Source organism: Stegastes partitus, unplaced genomic scaffold, assembly GCF_000690725.1.
Source record: "Stegastes partitus isolate 25-593 unplaced genomic scaffold, Stegastes_partitus-1.0.2 Scaffold61, whole genome shotgun sequence".
In the NCBI taxonomy this organism is placed as follows: domain Eukaryota; kingdom Metazoa; phylum Chordata; class Actinopteri; family Pomacentridae; genus Stegastes; species Stegastes partitus.
Genome location: NW_007577792.1, coordinates 953552 through 973567, shown reverse-complemented (window position 1 = coordinate 973567; position 20016 = coordinate 953552). Strand labels below are relative to the sequence as shown.

Genomic DNA, 20016 nt, shown 5'->3' with positions numbered 1-20016 from the left:
AAAGCAGCCTGCAAATGTCTCAAAAGTCATTCAGTCGTGTATCAGTGTGGTTCTTGTGCAGGTTTTGGTGCGTACGTATGGAGTGTGTCAGCTAAAAACAGATCTGAGGGCTGGCAGGCTGCTCGGCGTTTGATGCTCATGATGAAGTTGGGTTTTGGCGGCTGGAGGTTGTCTAGCTCACAGATGAAAGATGTGTAATTTAAGAAGTCTGTTAACCTCGTGAGCCCTCTTCTGTTTCACTACTTGTATATTTAAGCTCTTATTATGGCCGTTTAAAGGGATAGCCGTACATGTTGCACCTTGTTACTTTCAAAACAGTCTAAGCTATCCAGATCCTCTCCAGATCATTTTGGTAATACTAAAAAAATGCAAATAACATAAAATAACAACATTAAACTCTGGCAGTAGAGCTGTTGCTTCATTATTGTGTAGGAGAGATTGTCTGGAATCTGTCAATATCACAGCCATGAGGGTGGGATACTGTATGTATTAGAAAATGGGAAACATATCTGTTAGACATAGTAGCCTATTCACAAGCACAATTACAAAGCTCAGGTTTCCCTCTTTCTTTCAATATGACGCTAACGTATCACTGCATACATATATCAATATATATGACACGTGTATTTCATGGATATAAACATGTCTAGATATAAGCCTCTCGATGCAATGGTTAGTAATCCAAACAGCGATGGACGCTGGAAGCACAGCCAGGTTTCAAAATGTTTTTTTCTCGCTGACAGTTAATCACACAAACAAGCTGCTAGCAGTATTGAAAAGGTAGATCGTGTGGTTTAATTTGATATGTGCTACACCGGCAATAAACACATAGACAGCAATTCAACCGATAAGAAGGGATGTGAGATTGGCTGCACAGTGTGTTCCTCCATCTCTAAGGGTTAAACTAAACTGTGTTAACATGTTGTAACCATTTTTTTCAACAGGTGTTGATGTCTACATTTTTGATTTACAGGATCATACACACATTTACTGACACAAACAGTTCAGGTAAAATTTATCAAATATATGCTACTTTAAGTGAGATGCTACTGAATGATGCTTGTTTTGTTGTTTGAGCCTATTAATCCTGGATTGATGTGTAAAAAGGACGATAATAACTAAGCAACCTCCAACAACAGATGACAAGACAGGCTCATTTTACGTTTTTGATCAGTGTTACCTTTGACTTGATGTTCTGGCGTGGTCTAAACAAATAAAGACAAGAATTTTTCTCGTCAAGACATAATCTCCATCATATTGCCAACACACAATACTCACAAGCTGTTATTTTAAAATTAGTAAAACTGATGCAGTGACTTAGTTGTTTTCCTTGTTTTGTCAACAGGATCTACTGTTTCATGTTCTGTTGTGTTCTGCTCTGTAGTCGTATCCAATATCTTCCTTTGGCCAGTTTATGCTCTCCCGTCTTCAACAAGTATTTACAGTGAGAGGGAAAGCCCTGAACACTTTCTAACGCCTTCCCCAGCTCCCACTTTACAGTAAACAATGACTTCCTTGATCTCACTTCACTAGCTGCAAACATCAAGAGCACGGGAGGAAAGATGCGGCAGTTGGGATCCTTGCACTGACACTCTGAGGTCACTTTCATGTGTATCTGTGTGTTTACATTTGCTGTAGCTGAAGCGAGAGATGAAAGTAAGGTGAGGAGGATGAAGAGGCATGAGAGTCATCTGCTTGCTGACATGGTTCATAGTGCAAACCCACGCTCTGCAGTCACCTGCCTCTCAATCACATTCCTCACCTGATCTATTTCTGGAGAGGCTGTGAGACAGCAGCGGGCAGCAGGGATGAAAGCAGTGATGCTATGTTAGTGGAGAGGACCCGTGATTAGTTTATGAAATTGGGTTATCTATCATGTGAAAAGCAGAGTTTCTCACAGAGGAGCCTCATATTCACATAACAGGCGCACCACGGTGTGTGTCTCCGTGATTGAATTCAGAGAGAAGTATATCCCACATTTGCTAACAGCATGCTCTCTGTGTGCTTTCTCCCAATTAGTCGCCATGACATTTTCAAAACAAATCATCGCATTTATTCTAAATTGCAGAGGAAAACTTGCCAGGACCGGCAAATGCCTGTCTATTTTGCGAATCTCTCCTTTGTGCGGCACAGTCGGTAACAGTGTCAGGCATCGTCTTCGCCTTCAGGAGAGTTGAAGGGGGATTAACTGTCTATTTGCAGCTGCTGATTGCCAGGAATGGGATGCCCTCCGGTGCTGATCAACAAACGAGGCTTCGGCAGCCCTCGGCCATATTCTAACTCCCCCCCCACCCCCATCTTCACTTCCCATTTTGTCTGCTAGGGCATGCCTGCCCTATATGGCACGCTCCCCTCCTTTCCTTTCATCTTCTTGTGAAAATTCATTAGGTACTGTATGCATGTCTTCCAGGCTTTGAAGGACGTTGATAAAATACTGTACGCGCAACCTTAATCAGCTTGATCCACTTGATGTAGAGTTGAAGGGGAGGTGGGTCTATATCTCTCTCTCACGCTCCCTTTCCTCCCTCCCTCTCTCTCTCTCTCTCTCTCTCTATTTCTCGATCTGCTTTCAGGCTGTTTGCTTTCTTAAATGAACGTAATGGTACAAACGGAGGATAAATTGCCTTCTGTGCGCTCCATCTCATCACATCCATCCCACAGGGCCCTTTCCGAAGCGGGTGGGTAAAAAAAAAAAAAAATGAAAACAGACCAGGAAAATAATTCACTTGCTTTGCCTGGGAGATACACGTTGCTATCTGTGTAGAACCCCTACGATAAGGCTGATGTGCATTTGGTGCATTAGGCCTCCTGCACTATCGCCACAGCACAGAGCCGGCTGGGAGAAAAGGGCAAAAGTCAGTGCACAAATGTGTGTATGTGTGTGTGTGTGTGTGAGACCTGCACCCTCATTTTGTAACCTATATACAGGGTTTACATGAGGCTTTTTCCAAAGCTCTGTGGGGACTGAAACATCATCTACACAACCCTGCCATGTGCAGAGGATGTCCTGCAGTCACAGCTAAGACGAGCTGACCATAGGAGTCACCCGAGGGCTCATTCATCAGCCGTCTCAACAGGAGCTAACATTCTAGATGAACTCACCCCCATCATGTCACTGTCTTATTTTTATTCTCAATTAGAGCAGAAGAAGGTAGCACTCCACACATTTACCGTGACACTAATTTCACACCCACGCAAGGACACTCAGAGGGAGGAATGGAAAAATGCTGGCGGATGTCGGAGACAAACAAAACACGCTTCCAAGACTGTGGGAATAAAATGTGATAAAGTCAGCGCTGACTCTCACTGAAGTCTTGTTTAACTTGGCAGCCTAGAGGAGGTGAAGGAACCAGATACCCCAGACAAACACCCTGGATCAACAGAGATACCTACGAGTTAGTAAAACAGAATTAGTTACCTTTAATGTCTGTGTCTTAATAAAGAACGCTGTTCCTTGATGCCAGACGTATCAACCGTCCTCCGCTGGGAACCGCAAGAAAACGTTATTAGAGACTTACGAGCCGTTATTAAAGTCTTAACGCAGATGCAGTGGTCGTAAAAGATTCATTTGTTTACCAATGAATTATTGAGAGGTAGGATTTAATCAAAGCTACAGATGTTGCAGTCAGAAAGTGTTGTTAATCTCGCTTTGATTGCATCTAAATGAAAATACAGACTATAAAAATCTCGGCGGCTGATTGGTGATTGCAGAGTTAATTACAGATGCCAAATAAGAGACAGTAAACAATAAAAAGTGATTACTTCAGACGGGCTCAGCGATCACGTGACTGAGGTGGTGCGTCGCCATTCATGAGGACTTACTCGTCATCTGCTTCACTTTAATGGAGCGATCCAATGGTCCATTCAGACAATATAGCACATAACAGAACAAAATTGTCCCGAGTCTGTTGGAATGTGAGTGTTATGGGTTCCTATCAAAAGCCATGAATGGGACGGTAAGAAACAAGACAAACAGTGATAATAGTGAAACAGCAGTGAGGATAAAGGGGTTGGTTCCTCTGAGGTGTCTCGGTGGCGAGAGGGGAGACATCCTCACAAACTTTCTGTTGAGATGAAAAGCCTGACCTTTTATCAGCTGCGCCAAATGCATTAGCAGCCTCATAATCCAATTTCAAGACCATGCAAAGTGGAGGTTTGACTGAATTTTAGTGTGGCAAAAGCAGGGCGGAAAAAAAAACAAAAACCACCACGGTGAGTGTTTCTTTAGGTGAGGATCATTGGGTTCTGTTTCTCTCTTTGCTGCCTGCTTGCCAGACTCTTCGGAGCTGCTGACTTGCAGGGGGACTTCAAGGGCTTTGCACAGCTGAGCTCCGTGAGCTCCGTATCTTTTTCTCCCTGCTCTCCTGCTTCCCCCTCCACCACCACCACCACCTCTTCCTCTGCGTCTCTCCGACTCTTTCTTGCCCGTGCTCTAAGGAGCTTTAGAAACTCGACTGGGTAATGGGAGCAGCAGTCAATCAAATTGCAGTTTCAAAGGTGATGCTTTGTTTCACGCTCGCTTCCCACATTTCCCATCGAGCCTGGCACCTGTCAGGTTGTCGTTCTGAAACGCAGCATCCGATGCCAGTCACCCAAACCACCCGGTCCCTAAGCAGATGGAGGGGTTGACTTGTCAGCTGCCTGTCGAGAAATGAGGTCATCCCATTTTGCGAGGTCTGCTTTTTTTAATAAGGCGAAACAAAACAATCTAAAAAAGAAAGCATTGTGTGGAAGTGTTTATGTCTGACTCACTTTCATGTAAACTCGGCAACAGACTGAGCTCAGTTCATGCTACAGGTTTTTAGGGTGAAAAGTGATATTTGCGTTTTCTTTATATGAGGGTCTAACAAATTTAACATAAATAAATCCTATATTTCTATTGGTGCCCTTCAATTTTACTGAGTCTGACAGCATTGTCAAAACACCACTGGAGCTGCCAGTTCTAATAACACGGAGGTTAGTAATAAATTGTCAAGTGAGCTCTTGTTGTACCGTGATCCCACAGAGGAACAGTAAAACCTGATATGGCAGAGTGGGCAGGATCTCTGGACGCCCACTGCAACCAGGGGTCCTCGTATCTCCAAGGGTTTTATAGGCTCAGGTCTGACTCATTCCAGCTTTACAGTCACAGTGACCTTCCCATTAGGGCTCCATTACCAAAGGTCTATTAGAGAGAGAGGCGAATACCCGGGCTATTTATCCAGCTGCAGCCTCTTCTTATGAACTGCAGTGGATAAACAAGGGCGCAACTTTGTAAGGCTTGCAGAGTCACGGGTGAATGCCTTCATTAGGGCACAGGCATATAAACACAAGAAATTATTTCAAGGCACAAAGTATAATGTACAGTAACTGGCAATCACAGGAATTTGGACCCCACCTTTTCTCAAAAGGAGCAACTCCCCACATCAACAAAGGGCCCCTAAAGGGTCTAATTAGATGACTGGATCTAAGGAACTGTCCTGTATCTGACTAAAATGCTGTGTCGTAATGACAGCAACCAGGGATGTGAGGTAAACAAACTGATGGGAACTTAGACTCCTGAGAACACCAGCATTGCTTCATGTCTGTCCAGCTTTGTGGATGTTTAATTTGGTGGTCTTTTGATGAAAGATGCAGATTAGGTAGTCGTCTTCCTACACATTCACTGCATCTGTTTCTCCTGGAGAAGACGGCGTGATAAAGAAAAGGCTGTCACAGACTAATTTCAACTCAATTTAGGTCCATTTACTTGGTCCCTGGAAGCAGCTTTACAAGGTAAGGGTTGTGTAGTTGTGCCATGCTTCTAGAGGTCATATGATAATCAGGAGATGGCTTCCACCACGGTAAAATCCCCATATAATAATATTTACTATGCTGTGGGAAAGAGTGGCAGCTGGCCAACAAGAGCGTGCTGGGTAGACTTTTTTATGGATATTTTTATTTTCTATACATACATGCAAACAAATGCTAAGTTATCTTCCCTGAGGAGTATGAAATGCTTAAATCTGTACTTATTTTGGAAGCATTTTATTTCTTGGTTATACTGCTGCCTGTTTTCTTTATACAGTGACATGTGGGGACAATCAGGTGAAATAGCATGAAGTGGAATATTATTTTTTATGCAAGTGTAGGTCTTTCTGTTGTGTTGCAAGGTGCTAGCTTGCTGTCAGATATCTGACCTTAACTCTACCAGAAAATAACTTCAATAGCTCTGTGAAAAAAAGAATCCATAATCCGGCCCTTTGATCAGAGTGTGTTTCTTCAGGGCCCACCTCAGAAAGACGTAACAGTATCCCTGTCAGGGTTAAATGCTCCTCACTCTTCTCTTTCATACTGAAGACTGACTGACAGCCAGGAATGAGCAGCTTTCCACGAACAAACTTCATACAGGAACTTCATGTCATCTCTGCAGTTCAGGTTAAGTAGCAGCGGCAGGATTAAAAGGTGGAAAGAATTATAAGTCATAAAGCTAAAAGGTAAATCAAGTGCAATTTGGCTGTCTTGATACATGGATTAATTCTAAACGATTGCAAATTCAGTTGTGTTGGCACTTTATACTTGACAATGAAAGTTCTATTAAGTTTAATTTAGAAATGCAAATTACTGTTTATGTTTGTTATGATCGGCAAGTGACGGGAGTCTCGAATCTGAATGTGTTTCAAGCTCCTTTTTTTTTTGCAAATCGTAAATAGAAAGCCTCTGAGCGAAATAAAAACCAGCGAATATTATTATATCTCAAAGGCAGCAATACAAATATTACAGGCATACAGCTGGGCTGGCACACACAAGATATGCAAAGCAGCAAGAGGTGCAAAACAAAAATGCAGTGTTGAACATGTGGTGCATATTTCAAATCAAATCACAACACTTGCAACTGCTAATCCTGTCCCTGCAAATAAAACTCTATACTGTGCTGTCAGTACTCAAGGCTCAAGCTGAATACAAAGTTGTATTTATAATTAACCTGTAGCACTAAGCTTTTAATGCGAAAATAAACCTGCGAAGGTGGGAGCTCAGTATTTCTAAGAAACTGCAAAGAGAAAATGTAAAGATAAGGCAGATTCTTTTTATGTTATTTGAAACCAAACTGCAGAGATGACCTCATAAATAGGAAAATATATTCTCATCCAAAGGTGTATTATACCAAAGTGTAACACCTTCCAGATGGTCAGAGTTAGATTGAGAAAAATCTAAATAAACCACACAGTTTTTGGAGAATTTCTTTTTTTAGTTATATCAAAGTAACAAAGCATCTGTTTACAGCCAGACCCTCCACACAGGAGGAACCTTGCATAACCCTGCTTTTGTCAGTGAAAACCTCTAAACAGATTGCTATTAATATTCCCACTGGCAATAAGCTAGAAAAATGGTTTCATACTGTATCCCTGCAAAGAGTGTATTGATATTCCAACTGACAATCAATAACATCATGTCTATCGCTGACCAACATCTCACACCCATGTGATCTGAATGCGCAGTCACCGAACACCAGTCACACATTGTCTTCTTTATTTAACTAGCTGCCAGGCTTGTCATCAACCTCTGTGGGTTAGTTTACACTGGATAGTTGCCTTGACTACAACATGCTGACCAAACCTGTGGAGGTAACCTTCATTTAAAACATACAGATCTGTGGCCTCCACTAAGCCTGGATGGATTGGCATGTGGATTTAGTCGGCCATCAGAGGGGACAGATAACCTTGTCATTTCTGCTCTCGCTGCCACAGGAGGGCTACATGATGGAGATTTGGCCTCTGTAAATCCTCTTAAAACATACACACACTCACACTGAGGTGCTCTGTGTTGGTCACACACACAGCAGCACATACACTCCAGCCCTGAGCCCAGCAGCAAAAGGTCACAAGCCCCCAAGTGACAGATGTCAATCACAGGAGGTGAGTATCATCCAATCCCTTAATAACACACTGAAAGGTTCTGGGAGACCATGGGAATAGTGGTGGCCTGACTTGCAACCACTGGAAATGACCTACAGGGAATCTGCACCCTGCCATCAGCTCAAGTGAGTCGAGAGACAGCCATTAGGGTTCAGTAAAATAAACCAGACAATACAATGGAAGGGAAGTGAATGACATTTTGTACTCGTCGCAAGGTTTTACTAGATTACGGCTCATTTAGAGAATGAATGTTTCTTTAACTGATGCCCATGCATTTACACTAATAACCGTGCAACTGTTTAGTAAATTGCTTGTGTGAAATTGTCAACAAACTAGTATTGCAAAAAAAAGTGCAAGTTTCCCAAAACTAGATTGATTTAGCTTTGTAGGCTGTTGGCTTGCTACATGGACATGATTATTTAGCTGACAAGTAAAAATGTCACATTACTGACAGCAAGAAAACCACATAACAAGTCATTTTCTATCGCATGTAAAGAAAAAACGAGGTCACTTTGCTGTTGCGGTCCTCCCAAAAAACATCCAAAAAAATAAAAAAATAAAAACATACCCGATGCATGGAAGTGGTTTATGGAGGCTTTTTGTAATCACATATCACCACAGTAAAATGAAACCAAAGCTCTGCATGGCACTGTCTTCACATCAAATATTTGTATTGACATGGAGGCGCATTACAGCCCCCCCAGCAACAAGCAGCTGAACTCAGATGCAGTGTGACTGCCTGAAAAGGTGTGTGAGAAGCTGGGGAGGATTACCTGTGATCCAAGGATAATGAAAAAAAGAGACCTGATATTAAATTCTAACACATGGAGAATTACTGATAGGCTCCTGTTGTTCTTTTACTTTGTCTGTGGATTTTGCCGGCGTGCGCTGGGGAATGCCTCGCAGGACGCAGCATGCGATAAAACCCTATGTGAAATTCATTGTTTTCCCGCGAACCACGTGTCCCGCATGGCGAGTAAAAAGTGAACAAACACAATCACACCACTGCTTATACATTATAGATGAGGTGTAAATGAACTAGACTGTTGCAAAGGACGAGCACAAAGCACAAAGCTAGTTAGTGTCATTGGAATGAGCAGGAAAGGTAGAGCAGTGTTGTACAATGAGTATAGTGGACGACTACATGTGGGCTGTTTTATGGGGGTCCCCTACCTGTCTGAAGCTGCAGGACGTGCGTTGCGTGGCTTGTTGACCTGGGCGTACAGCGCCTCCAGGGGTGGGCCGTTGTTTGGAGGGCTGAGTGGCGGGTGAGGGCTCTGAGGACTCTGAGGGAGATGGTAGTGGTGGCTGTAAGGGTCTATGCTGCTGTCTACCGACGAGTCTAACGACCCGATGCCGGCGTACGTGTGGTCCTCATCCGAGCTGAAGGTGCGGCTGACGACGTCTTGGATCTCGGCGTACTCCCTCTCCTTTGCCTGCCTCTCCCGAAGCTCTCGTGTCTTGGCCTGTATTCTGTGATAAACACATCAGGGTTGGGGGGGGTTACTTTAACAAACTGACATTATTTCCTGCTTAAAAAAATGTAGTCAGTAATCTCATCAAGTACCAAGTATCAAGTAATGTGACTTTGTAACTTACTGTTACTTTGGACTAGCTCAACACCAAATATTCAAATTGGAGAAAATAAATATGTGCAGGCTGAGCGGCTTTCCAGCTTCAGCAACCAGACAGAGCAGGATTCCGAAAAGCGACAGTAAATATTGGCTGCTGATCGACTGAGACCTGACCTGTCTCCATGTCTGGGACAATTAATAGGCTTTGGAGGCACTAATATAGTCGGATGCTGCACATATATGTGTGTGGAAAAAAAAAAAAAAATAAATAACACTCTCAAATAGCATCATCCCTCCCACTGCAATAAAAAAAACATTTTAAAAACTACTTACATTTTACATTATCAGTCTGACAAATCATTTTTAAGCAGTTAAAAGTAGTTTGGTATAATTTAAACTGCAGAAAAGTGAGCAATGTTTTACAACTTTTATTCTTTGCCTTTGTCTCTGGGTAATGTATGTATTTTTCCAACGTGCAAAAGAGGCATATCAAATTGTCTAATATTAACTGGTTCTTAAAAGATTATTTCTGTTTTTCAGGCACTGCGTTTGTGTGGATGGGTTTGGAAAAGGACCCAGTGTAATATTCTGTCCCACATTCAGAGAGGCTTACAGCAACATTCCAACTTTTAAGTTTAATCTCAGATACAGATCAGTCCAGACTTGAGAAGAAGAGGCCTCTCCTCCACAAACTTCTAAAGTGGCTTTCGTCTCTTGAGTAACAGGGAACAGGAACAGAGACAGAAACGAGTTCTCCTCTAGAGAGAGAAGCCGCGCAGCGTTATTGAAATATGCGGCTTTCCTTGAGCCATTAGTCGGCCAGGACGAGTGTGCCGATCTTATCCCCGAGGCCCTGTAACGAGAAAAGGTGGGAGGGAGACAGTCAGGCCTCCTCTTCCTCCTTCCCGCCCCTTCCTCTCCCTCCATGTTGTTGCTCACCCCGGGACCACTGCCACACAACAGAGCCTTTCACAGGCCTTTCCTGTGTCACAGAACGGTTCCATGTGAATGCCCATCTGTCCGCAGCTAACAAGACTCAGTCATGGTGTTGCATGAGAGTCAGGAGAGCTGAAGCGGGAGCAGGGAGGTGGACAGTGAGGAGAAGGGAGGGCTAAGGACAGGCAAACGAGGGGGAGTTGACCTCCCACTGTGGTGACCCTGGCAGCAGCCACCAGACTGCTCACTAGTTCCAGATGTTATAGATGCTGTAGGGGAGCGCACTCGTCCACACAGGGATGCAAGCATGCTACCTCCCACTGGTGCTAGACTTCCCTATTACCTCAGGTCATAACTGACCTCTGACCCTCCCCCATTCACTGTCGCTCCTAACAGATGATTGACAGGTTTGGAACAGAGCTACAATCCCCCCTAGAGCTCACACTCCCATGTCTGTGTATTTTAATAACAGTAATCACATTTCAAACAATCACCATTTTTCAGTGACGGATTAACCCAATTCCCACATCCTACCCATAGACTGCCTTGTTTATTTTTAGCCGTCCAAAATCCCATTTTCTCAGCATTATCTGCAGAATGAGATTTTGATGGAGGCCTGATGCAATGTTGCATGATGTGCAGTCATCTATAAAGGCTCGGAGCTGGTTTGCTGTATTTTTGCATTGCTGTGGACCAGGTACGCTGTGAAAATTAGTTCAGTTGTGTGGAGTGAGCGTGTGCTGACTTTCACCGGTGTTGTCAGGAAAAAGAAAACAAGTCTAACGGAGGAAAAACACTGATTCCCAGAGGCCCCTTCACCTGCCATCTGGCTAAAATGATGTCAGATCTCTGCCAGGAAGGACCAGACAATGATGTTACCACAGGTTCACGGAAGTCCGCTGGGATCTCAAGACCCTTTGGCGTTTTATGGACTAATCAGATTCATAAAAATGGCAATATTGACTTTTGGGATGAGATAATGGCCTCGACTAGACTGGCGACATCCAACTAAAAGAGTTCTCTTGCAGCCCTCAGGAGTCTGGATAAGGCTAATAGGTGCATTTCAATAAAAGCAAATTAACAAGCGAAAATGCCAAAGTTGTGAGTCATGCTGTTGGCATTAGCGTTATTACGAGCAGATCAATGTGGATCAACACTCATCAACTTACGTACCAAATGAACTTTTGTTTGAATGCATCACATCCTTCACATTTTTTCAGGGGAGACGTCGTGTCTCTTTTTGTTGTAGGAAACATCTATCTGTCTGTGGAGAAAACATGTCCACAATCCAAAGCTGTCACTCTGCTGTGACAGGCCAATTACAACTTGTTTTGACTGTCAGAAAAATAAATCTGGGCTATCATATGGTGTTAAGTGTCCAGGTGGCAGCGGGTCTCTTTTTGGCAAACTGATATTGAAATGCTGCTTTCTAAAGATGGCTGTTATTGATGTGTCAAAAATGAAAACCAGCAGGATTTTAGCAAACCTCTCGCCTTACAATTGTATTCATACACATCTTCAAATGGATGACAAATTGAAGGAAAAACCAGCATCAAGGCACCACGTGCTAGCAGATCAGCTTCAGTACACACTGACTGTCCACTCTCTACATATCAGAGTGGAGCCAAACCACGGCAGCAAAATGCCCCTCATAGCATAACAGAGCCGCTGTATCCTCACTGTGGGGGTCAAGGGTTCAGGTTTTTCCTTTACTTTGTCACATGTCTGTATTTTGCCTTATTTTTGCTACAAAATTGCACCAAACTTTAACTTTTAGACCCATTAGAGTAGTCTCTTTGGGAGTTCAATGGTCTGTCTGGTAAACATTAACATATCTCAACAACTAATGAATGGAATTCTATGAAATGGTGTCGAGGCATTAATGGAGCCATGAGCATGAATCAAAATGTGTGCACAGATATTCATGGTGGCCAGAGAATAAATCATTTGTGTATTTCTTTGAAGTTAGCACTACTTTGTTTGAAATGTGGGGTTTTAAGCATAGACTGTATAAAAGATGGACGTAGCAACCGGCCCTGAAAAATGAAGCCAATTGGGAAGTGTCAGAAACCTGCAATATCACTACGTCCGCGAGCTGCTGGCTCCAAAAAGCCCTGGCTCCCATAGGAATGAATTGGAAAAGAAGTGATCACAAATCACGAAATACTGCATTCCTACAGCTCAGGATTTTTTTCATAATTAGTTTTCATGGTCAAATCCAGAGATCAGGTGGCCAATCTGAAAATAAATCAATACAGAATTTGTAAAAAATCGTCAACATTTTGCGGGGCAAGGGGCGTGGCTGGTTTGATAGACAGTCGGCAGCGACGATGCAGATGAAGCGAGCAGAAGGCGGTAAATGTGGGCGGGCAGAGAGGGCCCGCCTCTCAATCCGTCTGACCAATCGCTGCTCCTATGGCTCCGCCCGCCTCCGACGATTTTTGCGTCACTGGCTCCAAAAATCCAAGATGTCAACCAGGAAGTAGCAAAACCCTGGCTTCATTTTCTCAGTGCAGAAACCAACGGGTGACGTCACGGTAGCTACGTCCATCTTTTATACAGTCTATGGTTTTAGGTGAAACATCTCAAAAGCACTATCTACTGACACTTTTTTATCCCCCCTCAGGGTAAAGTGTAATAACTTGTTGATCCCCAAATTTCTGATAAAAAAAGCAAACAAGTAATAAAATTTAAAAAAAAAAACATGTTAACACACAAATCTAGAATTGGGATAATGGTTAATAATATATCTACAACATTAGCATGTTAGCTGCCATCATTATGTAGCTCAGAGCTCCATGTGTACAGCCTCACTGTGCTGCTGCACAACTCTTGGTTTATTTATATGACTAGGAAACATTTATTTTCAGTTTATCTCCAAAATGTTCACTGTCGTCATATTTCACTCGGTCTGCCTCCATGCCGGTGACAGCTGTGGCCGCAGGCATTATGTTTTCAGGGTTGTCTGTCCAATTCTTGTGACCGCAGTATCTCATGATCACCCAGAGGGAAGTTCTTCCAAGTTGGAACAAAAGTTTACTTTGACTCAAAGACGAACTGATAAGAATTTGGTAATTAAAGGTCACTGTGTAAAACATTTTTGGCCATAACCCGTGAATTATTGCACTAATTAAGTCACAAGTTAACACAGATCTCACGGGGGATAAAACGATGAATTTATTACATTTTGTGTTCTACCAGAATTATCTTCATTGGCCAAACATATGAACACATGCAGTGAATTTAATTCAGTTTTTTTGCTTCCCTCAGTGACACACATTTCAAAGTCTTCCCTACATGCAGTAAATGAGAGTGACAGACATGGATGCAAATTGTAATTTGACTGGTTGGCAGAACTGTAAAGCAGTAGTTCTAGTTTTTTTTATGACGAGCGCAGGTAAAAAATTGGGAAATATTTTTTACATTTACAATCTAACAATTTACATTTAAGGATCAATCACAAATTAGTCTTATGCATTAAGTCAATTCTAACTTAATTACATAAGGTACGTTTTGTTTTTGTTTTTCTGTATTCCATAATCTTTTCCTAATGGTAACCAGCTGCTGTAGTAGCCCCAACACCTGGACCGCACACCGCTGTCTGTCTGTAGGGCCCTTCTGCCCTGTATATCCAAGCTGTCACCCCAAGGTCCAGAAAAACATTAAGCAAGGGTAAGTGTATGAATGTACTTGCAAGAAACAGCATTGGAAGCATTTCGAAGTCATTTTTTCTGATCTGTAATATGCTCATTAGCCCCAAACCTTACACACCTGCTAACTGTGTTCCTCCGGCTCCTCTCCGTCCCCGACTCTCTCCTCAGAGGCCACCCCTGCACTGTACCATATATACTCCATTAGCCAATTAATGGCCCGGCATGTTAACACTGAGGAAAGTGCTGCCCACACTAAACACATTATTACTGTACAGCCCCAATTACCAGCCCTTCTCCTCTCTTCTCCTCTTACCAGATGCTACAGTACATTTTAGTGAAGAGGGCACTGTAGCTTTTAATGCAACCAGCCCGAGGAGGTTTTATTTCAAGAAGGGGACAATCAAACTCTAGTGCAGCCCCACTGTGGATCTTTATTTTAATTACACCGATGAAACAAAAGCAGATCATCGCAGGACCCCATCAGCACCTTTGTGTGTTGTTTGTACCTTTAAGTAAAAAACAATGCCTACTTACTTGTTCTTCATAACTGAACTGGAAAAGGTATTTCCTTCTGGCGAATAGACAGTCTAGACAGTCTAATGCTGAGGCTTTTAGGGCAGTTAAAGTTCAGCCCCTAATCCACTGGCTGCCTGTGTCTTCAAGAAAATTATGTGTGAGCCAGATGATGCAGTTTTTTCCTTAACTCATTCCCCATTCCGCTTGTTTGTTCTCATTCATTGTCACTGAAAAACACGTTCACGGCAACTGAGGCTGAATTAGTAATGAAACCGATGCTCAAGGTTGGTCTCGGTGCATGAATAGGAACACAAGAGTGCCACGTCAAGCAATTACTTTAACATATTACACCGGTAGAATGAGAGACCTGGCGTGAACCGGTAGCAATGTGCCAGCTCCAGTCCTTCCTCTACACACTGAATAAATCGCACTGTTAATCCAACGGGGCTGTTGTTTTGGACCAACAAAGCCGGCAGACTCCTTCTCCATATGTTTGTCAATCTTTAATCTACCCAAAGGAGACAACAGGGAGAAGGGGAGGAGGCGGGGCCGTCTTTTACTCTCAGACATTCATTTTGAAGTCAGCACACTTAGAAGTTTGAAAGCATGCCTCTTCAATATGCATTGTTACTGTGGTGGATGAAACAGAATGTATTTGCTCTTTTACTTTCTCATCCAGCTGCCTTGAATAGATTTTTCTTTTCAATACGCCCTCATCAAAACATGTTCCATTGTTCTGAAGAGCAGATGGAGGGCAGAATGTATCTGAATCTAATCAAAGTGCAGTAAATGACTCCGCGTGCAGCTGTCTGTGCAGAATCGCAAACCTCCGATAGCCTATCTTTTGTGTTGACACTTGGCCCATAACGGCATAATGCAATCACGGAGATAATTGTTCAAGTTTCGGGGTGTTAATTCTCCGTGTTAATAATCACATTAACTTGCTGTAGGTATCAATATAATTACAAATGTAATCACACTTCCCAATCAGTCAGTCGGAGCTTCCTCTGAACTTGCTATGCAAATGAGACTCAAATAGGATATTGAAATAATGAGATGGTTTGACAAAGTAGAATAATATCACTGGAACAAAAAAAATTGGAAGGGAGGGATCTGCCTTATAGCAAATTGCTTTATTTTTTTTTCTATTGGCGGCACAGACTGTCTGTAAGCTGAATATAAAAGAACATCTGTTTAGTTAAGTAAAAAAACTCCCATACCTAATCCAGGTTTGTCAAAAGTGAATTGTGCTGACAGTTTCAGAAACACTGGTTGGGTTTTGTTTATCTAGAGTCAGCAGGAAGTCCGACAACAAACGCGAGGAAGCAGGCCACTGTCGAGGAAAAAAAAAAAGGCAGTGATGTGCTCTGCTGTGGTCTGGGGAGCGGGAACAAGAAGAGTGGCAGTGGAGTGCTGGCCGCTGATTAGAAGCCAAGCGGAGCCAAGCAGATAAGAGAGAATGGACATCATAATCAGCTGCCACAGAAAAAGACAGAGAGAATAGAGTTCAGTCCAGGCGGAAAATGAAGAAGAACCATTGTCAGGTTGGCTTTGTGAACTCCCCACTTTGGGCACAAAAACAGTTTCAGGCCGAGCATGTGTGGAGATAAGTCAGAGACTGATAGACGCTCTGCTAACACCACCCGCCCTGTGTTTCTTTCTTTCTCTCTCTTCACCCCCGTGGCTTTGCATGAAAGAGGGCCACAGCCACCCAGGGTCCAATCAGAGTGCTTGTTGATTCCACGGTTCTCTCAACATGAGCCAATCAGATAGGGGTGTCTTGGGTGCTGTCCACAGGCACAAAGAAACCAGAGTAATGGCTACCTCCGCTGAGCTGAACATAGATTTCTATCAGCCTAACCACAGGTTATAATGCTTCCTTGATGAGACATGAAACAGTCAATCACAGGAGTTGTGCAAATTCTGCCAGATTTTCACAAAACAAATGCTGCTGATAAGCACTCTTCATCGAGTGGATGGAACGCGAGCGCTCTGGTAATGAAGTCAAAGTTTTATGTACTCGCTTTTCCATCATTTTCAGTCTATAAGAGGCTGACAAGGTATCAATGGAGGAGAGCGGCTTCCCTCAAAATAAATGGTTTGTGTCTGCAAGGACCACAGGCCAAACCATAAACTACAAGAATCATATGAAGGTCAGGGTTTTAAATATATGACCATAGCTACCTTATTGCAGGGTAAAAGGGGCAGGTTTTATGAATTAATCTGTTTCACCTCTTCGCTGACTCCTATTTTGAATCACTAAAAGCCCCTGTCAAAACTGTCTGCTCGAATTAATGATCGCTAATGTCAGCTGAGCCGCGAGTTTGGCTGCGGCCCATCCCGGGTCGCGCTCGCACACATTGCTGGCTGACGACTGCCAGCTTGGGAAGGCCGATATGGTCTGATCCATAATTTCATAACTGCTCTCTGTCTCGGTGTCAGCGGTGTAATCAATCTGAGCGTGTACCTCGCTTTATGTGGAAGGACTATGGCAATCAAATGTAGCACCTTGGGAGAGTAATACAGTAATGCTACCAAAAAATACAAGAAGTAATGGATTTCTGAGCTGTCGTCCTGCTGAACCCTAACACTTTGAATATCGACTTGGCTTCATGGCAGGTTGGTTTATTATTACCCACCAGAATTTCCCTCAGGATTCCCTTTCCATTAACTGAGGGACAATCCCAGTCTGGCTGAGTGATGGGATGTGGAAGCAGGTACAAAAGGAAAGAATTAGGTTGCTCTCGTGCATAGGAAGCTGGGATCGGAGCTCACACATGCAGAACGGACACAAACAAGACAGGGAATGAGAATGTGATGCAAGACAAAGAGGCAGGCAAAGAAATGGGTGACAGCAGTGAAAGAAAAAGAAGTCGGAATGGGATTTAAATAGTGTGTGTGTGTGTTGGGAGGGCACGTCCTCTACATATCTCATGCCCGCTGTGTGTCTGTGTTGATTCTGCTGCTTAGCATGACAGTTGCTTGGGAGCTGCTCAAAGGGGATAGATCTGGACGGAGAACCAGGCCTGCAGGTCTCCAGGGCCCACTGAGGGAAATGTGTTGGGCCCCCGGCCAGGGAGGTTCACACCCTCAATGGAGAGGACCTTCACTGCAAGTCATAGCGGAATACCAAAAAGAAATGTGCTACAGCTTTTTGAGCGAGGCCTCCAGATGTTCCATTCAGTGGGGAAGAAGGCCTTTGTGACAGTTTGTGTGTGTGTGTGTGCGCTCACTTGTTTGTGTTTGTGGTGCCGAGCAGTTCCGACAGCCACACATCCCTCTCTCCCTTCGCTGTAAGAGGGAGCACTATCAAGCCCTATTGTTTCTATTCAATTAGCTGTCATTACCAACGGCAGTTTGATTACTGAGTTCATTTGGCTGGTGGAGAACAATGGAGGCAGCAAGCTGTCTTTTCATTCACCCCGCCACCAATATTGTCTTCCCTAGTGGAGAGAATTAAATGGGGCTTGTCTGTGAGGGATGAGGCGTACGCGGCAGAACCAATGCCTCGCCTTATTCTTTTGGATGTTCTGATGTCCACAAATGCCCGGAGGACAGAGAGCCAAGAGGGGCGGACAAAAAGAACCAGTGTATTCTTGAGCGATTAACAACCTGGGCGAGCTGCAAGAGGAGACAAATGCTCAGCTACATCGATTTCACTATTATAATGAGAACCATTCAATCATGCTAAATCCACAGGGGCCTAGGAGTTAGGAGGTCAGCGCCTCTGAATAGCACAGGCAACAACAATCCATAAATGATCTATTTAATGTACTGATATAAAAGAAAGAGACATTTCACAAATTGGCACCGGAGTGCTTTCCCAGAATTTCCAAACCTTGCTTTGCCATTTTGTTAATTAGGTAGTTTGCTAATTTTCCGGTCAGCTGTGCTTTTTTACCCTCCCTTTGTTCAGCTGGGACTTAATTGTTCGGGCTTTTAGCGAGCCAAAAGCTCTGTCTGAGCACTCACCTCTCCTGTTCCAGCCTCATCCGCAAGGTCTCCTCTTCTGACGCCTGCATGTCCTCGGCTTTAGATTTACTGGAGCCCTTCCTCTCCATCCTGTCCTCTGGCCGCTCATCCTTCCGGTGCTTTCCAAACCTGAGGAAAAGAGAAGGGCAGAGTGGATTTAATTGAGACTTTAATAATTTCTACCCCAATATGGATATGTATTTTTTTTTTCTACAAAAGTACGTTTCTTCCTTTGTCCGGGAAATCCAGGTGAAATACTCTGTAGGAAATTAAAGTGTCAAACTGTCAAAATCCTCAGGTCGGATTTGTGCTGGGAAGACAGCTCAGAAGGAGTCTCCCCCGGCACCTATTCGTTATTGAGAGAATAACTTAGGCTTTTTCATATAAATGCAATCAGAATGCATCAAGCCATATCAAAAGATAACTCAACATAGTGAATTCCCACCCTGCCAAGTCTCCATCCAGGACGGCAGGAAAGATTTAGTGTATGGCGTTGAAAGTAAGACAGAAAATGGGCAAAACTCTGCTTCTCTAAAGAGAGGATGAGCTCCCTGTTTCCTCCCCGAGCTGTACAGTTTACTTAGAGTGACGGGTGCAGTGACAGCTCATGATTTAGTTTTGAGCGAGGTGGGAACAAACTACCTGCAACCGGGTAAAATGTAAGCGAGGGAAACGGGCAACCTCCCTGGCATCGTCTGTAACTTTCTAGGCAGTGCTGCAAACTTTTACATTTTAATGACGGACTGACACACTGGCAGCAGTAAATCCGTGACAGCTTTATAGCAAGGTGAGAATAAGCCAAGGCGATGATCGTAAATTCCTCTCGTCGGCCATGTTCGGCGCTGGGCGACTAGAAAAGGCTGGAGACTCCGACTGACGGAGGAGTGTGAGAACATGAATAGAAAATAGAAAGGAGGCCGGCAGTTGACAGGAAGTACAGTACATTTACGGGACTGCACAAACACACACAGACAGTTCTATTATCTGACTCCACTGTCTGGGACTTCATCGATCACATCAGTGTGCTCGTGGCTAACACCCAACTTTGTACATGTGCGTAGAATTTAGGGATGAAAGAGCGCTCCGATGAAACAGAACAGGAAAGGCAATATCATGAAAATATGTCTCTTCCTTCCGCTCCACCGTGGAGCCAGCTGTGGAGGAAGTGCAAAACAGCAGCATACAGAAAAGGGAAGGATCACAGATAATAAGGAAGTGCACAAGACGATCATTTTCCCCATAGAGACAGAAGCACATCTGTATACCATATATGTCCTCAGACACTCTGTTTTGATCTTTGGTATGTGGATTTATATATGTGTATGCTTGCAAACCCTAACTAAATATATAATGCAAGCATTAGGACACCATATTTATGTACAATAATCTATAAACACCAAGATTTCTTAGATCTTTAGTTTGTTCTTTTGAAGGACTGGCCAGTGCACAGACGTGAACTGAGCTACTAAGGTCATTGTGGATACTTAAAAC

General features: G+C 43.5%; 1 protein-coding gene across 1 annotated transcript in view; it reads right to left on the bottom strand.

Annotated features, from left to right (window-relative positions):
* Window positions 1-20016, bottom strand: part of pard3aa (par-3 family cell polarity regulator alpha, a) — a 397502-nt gene that overhangs the window by 77500 nt on the left and 299986 nt on the right. The window contains exons 20-21 of the mRNA XM_008275899.1: window positions 18526-18654; window positions 9048-9347 (exon numbers count right to left, since the gene is read on the bottom strand). Of these exons, the coding sequence (XP_008274121.1) occupies window positions 9048-9347; window positions 18526-18654 (429 nt within the window). The remainder of the gene's footprint in view (window positions 1-9047; window positions 9348-18525; window positions 18655-20016) is intronic.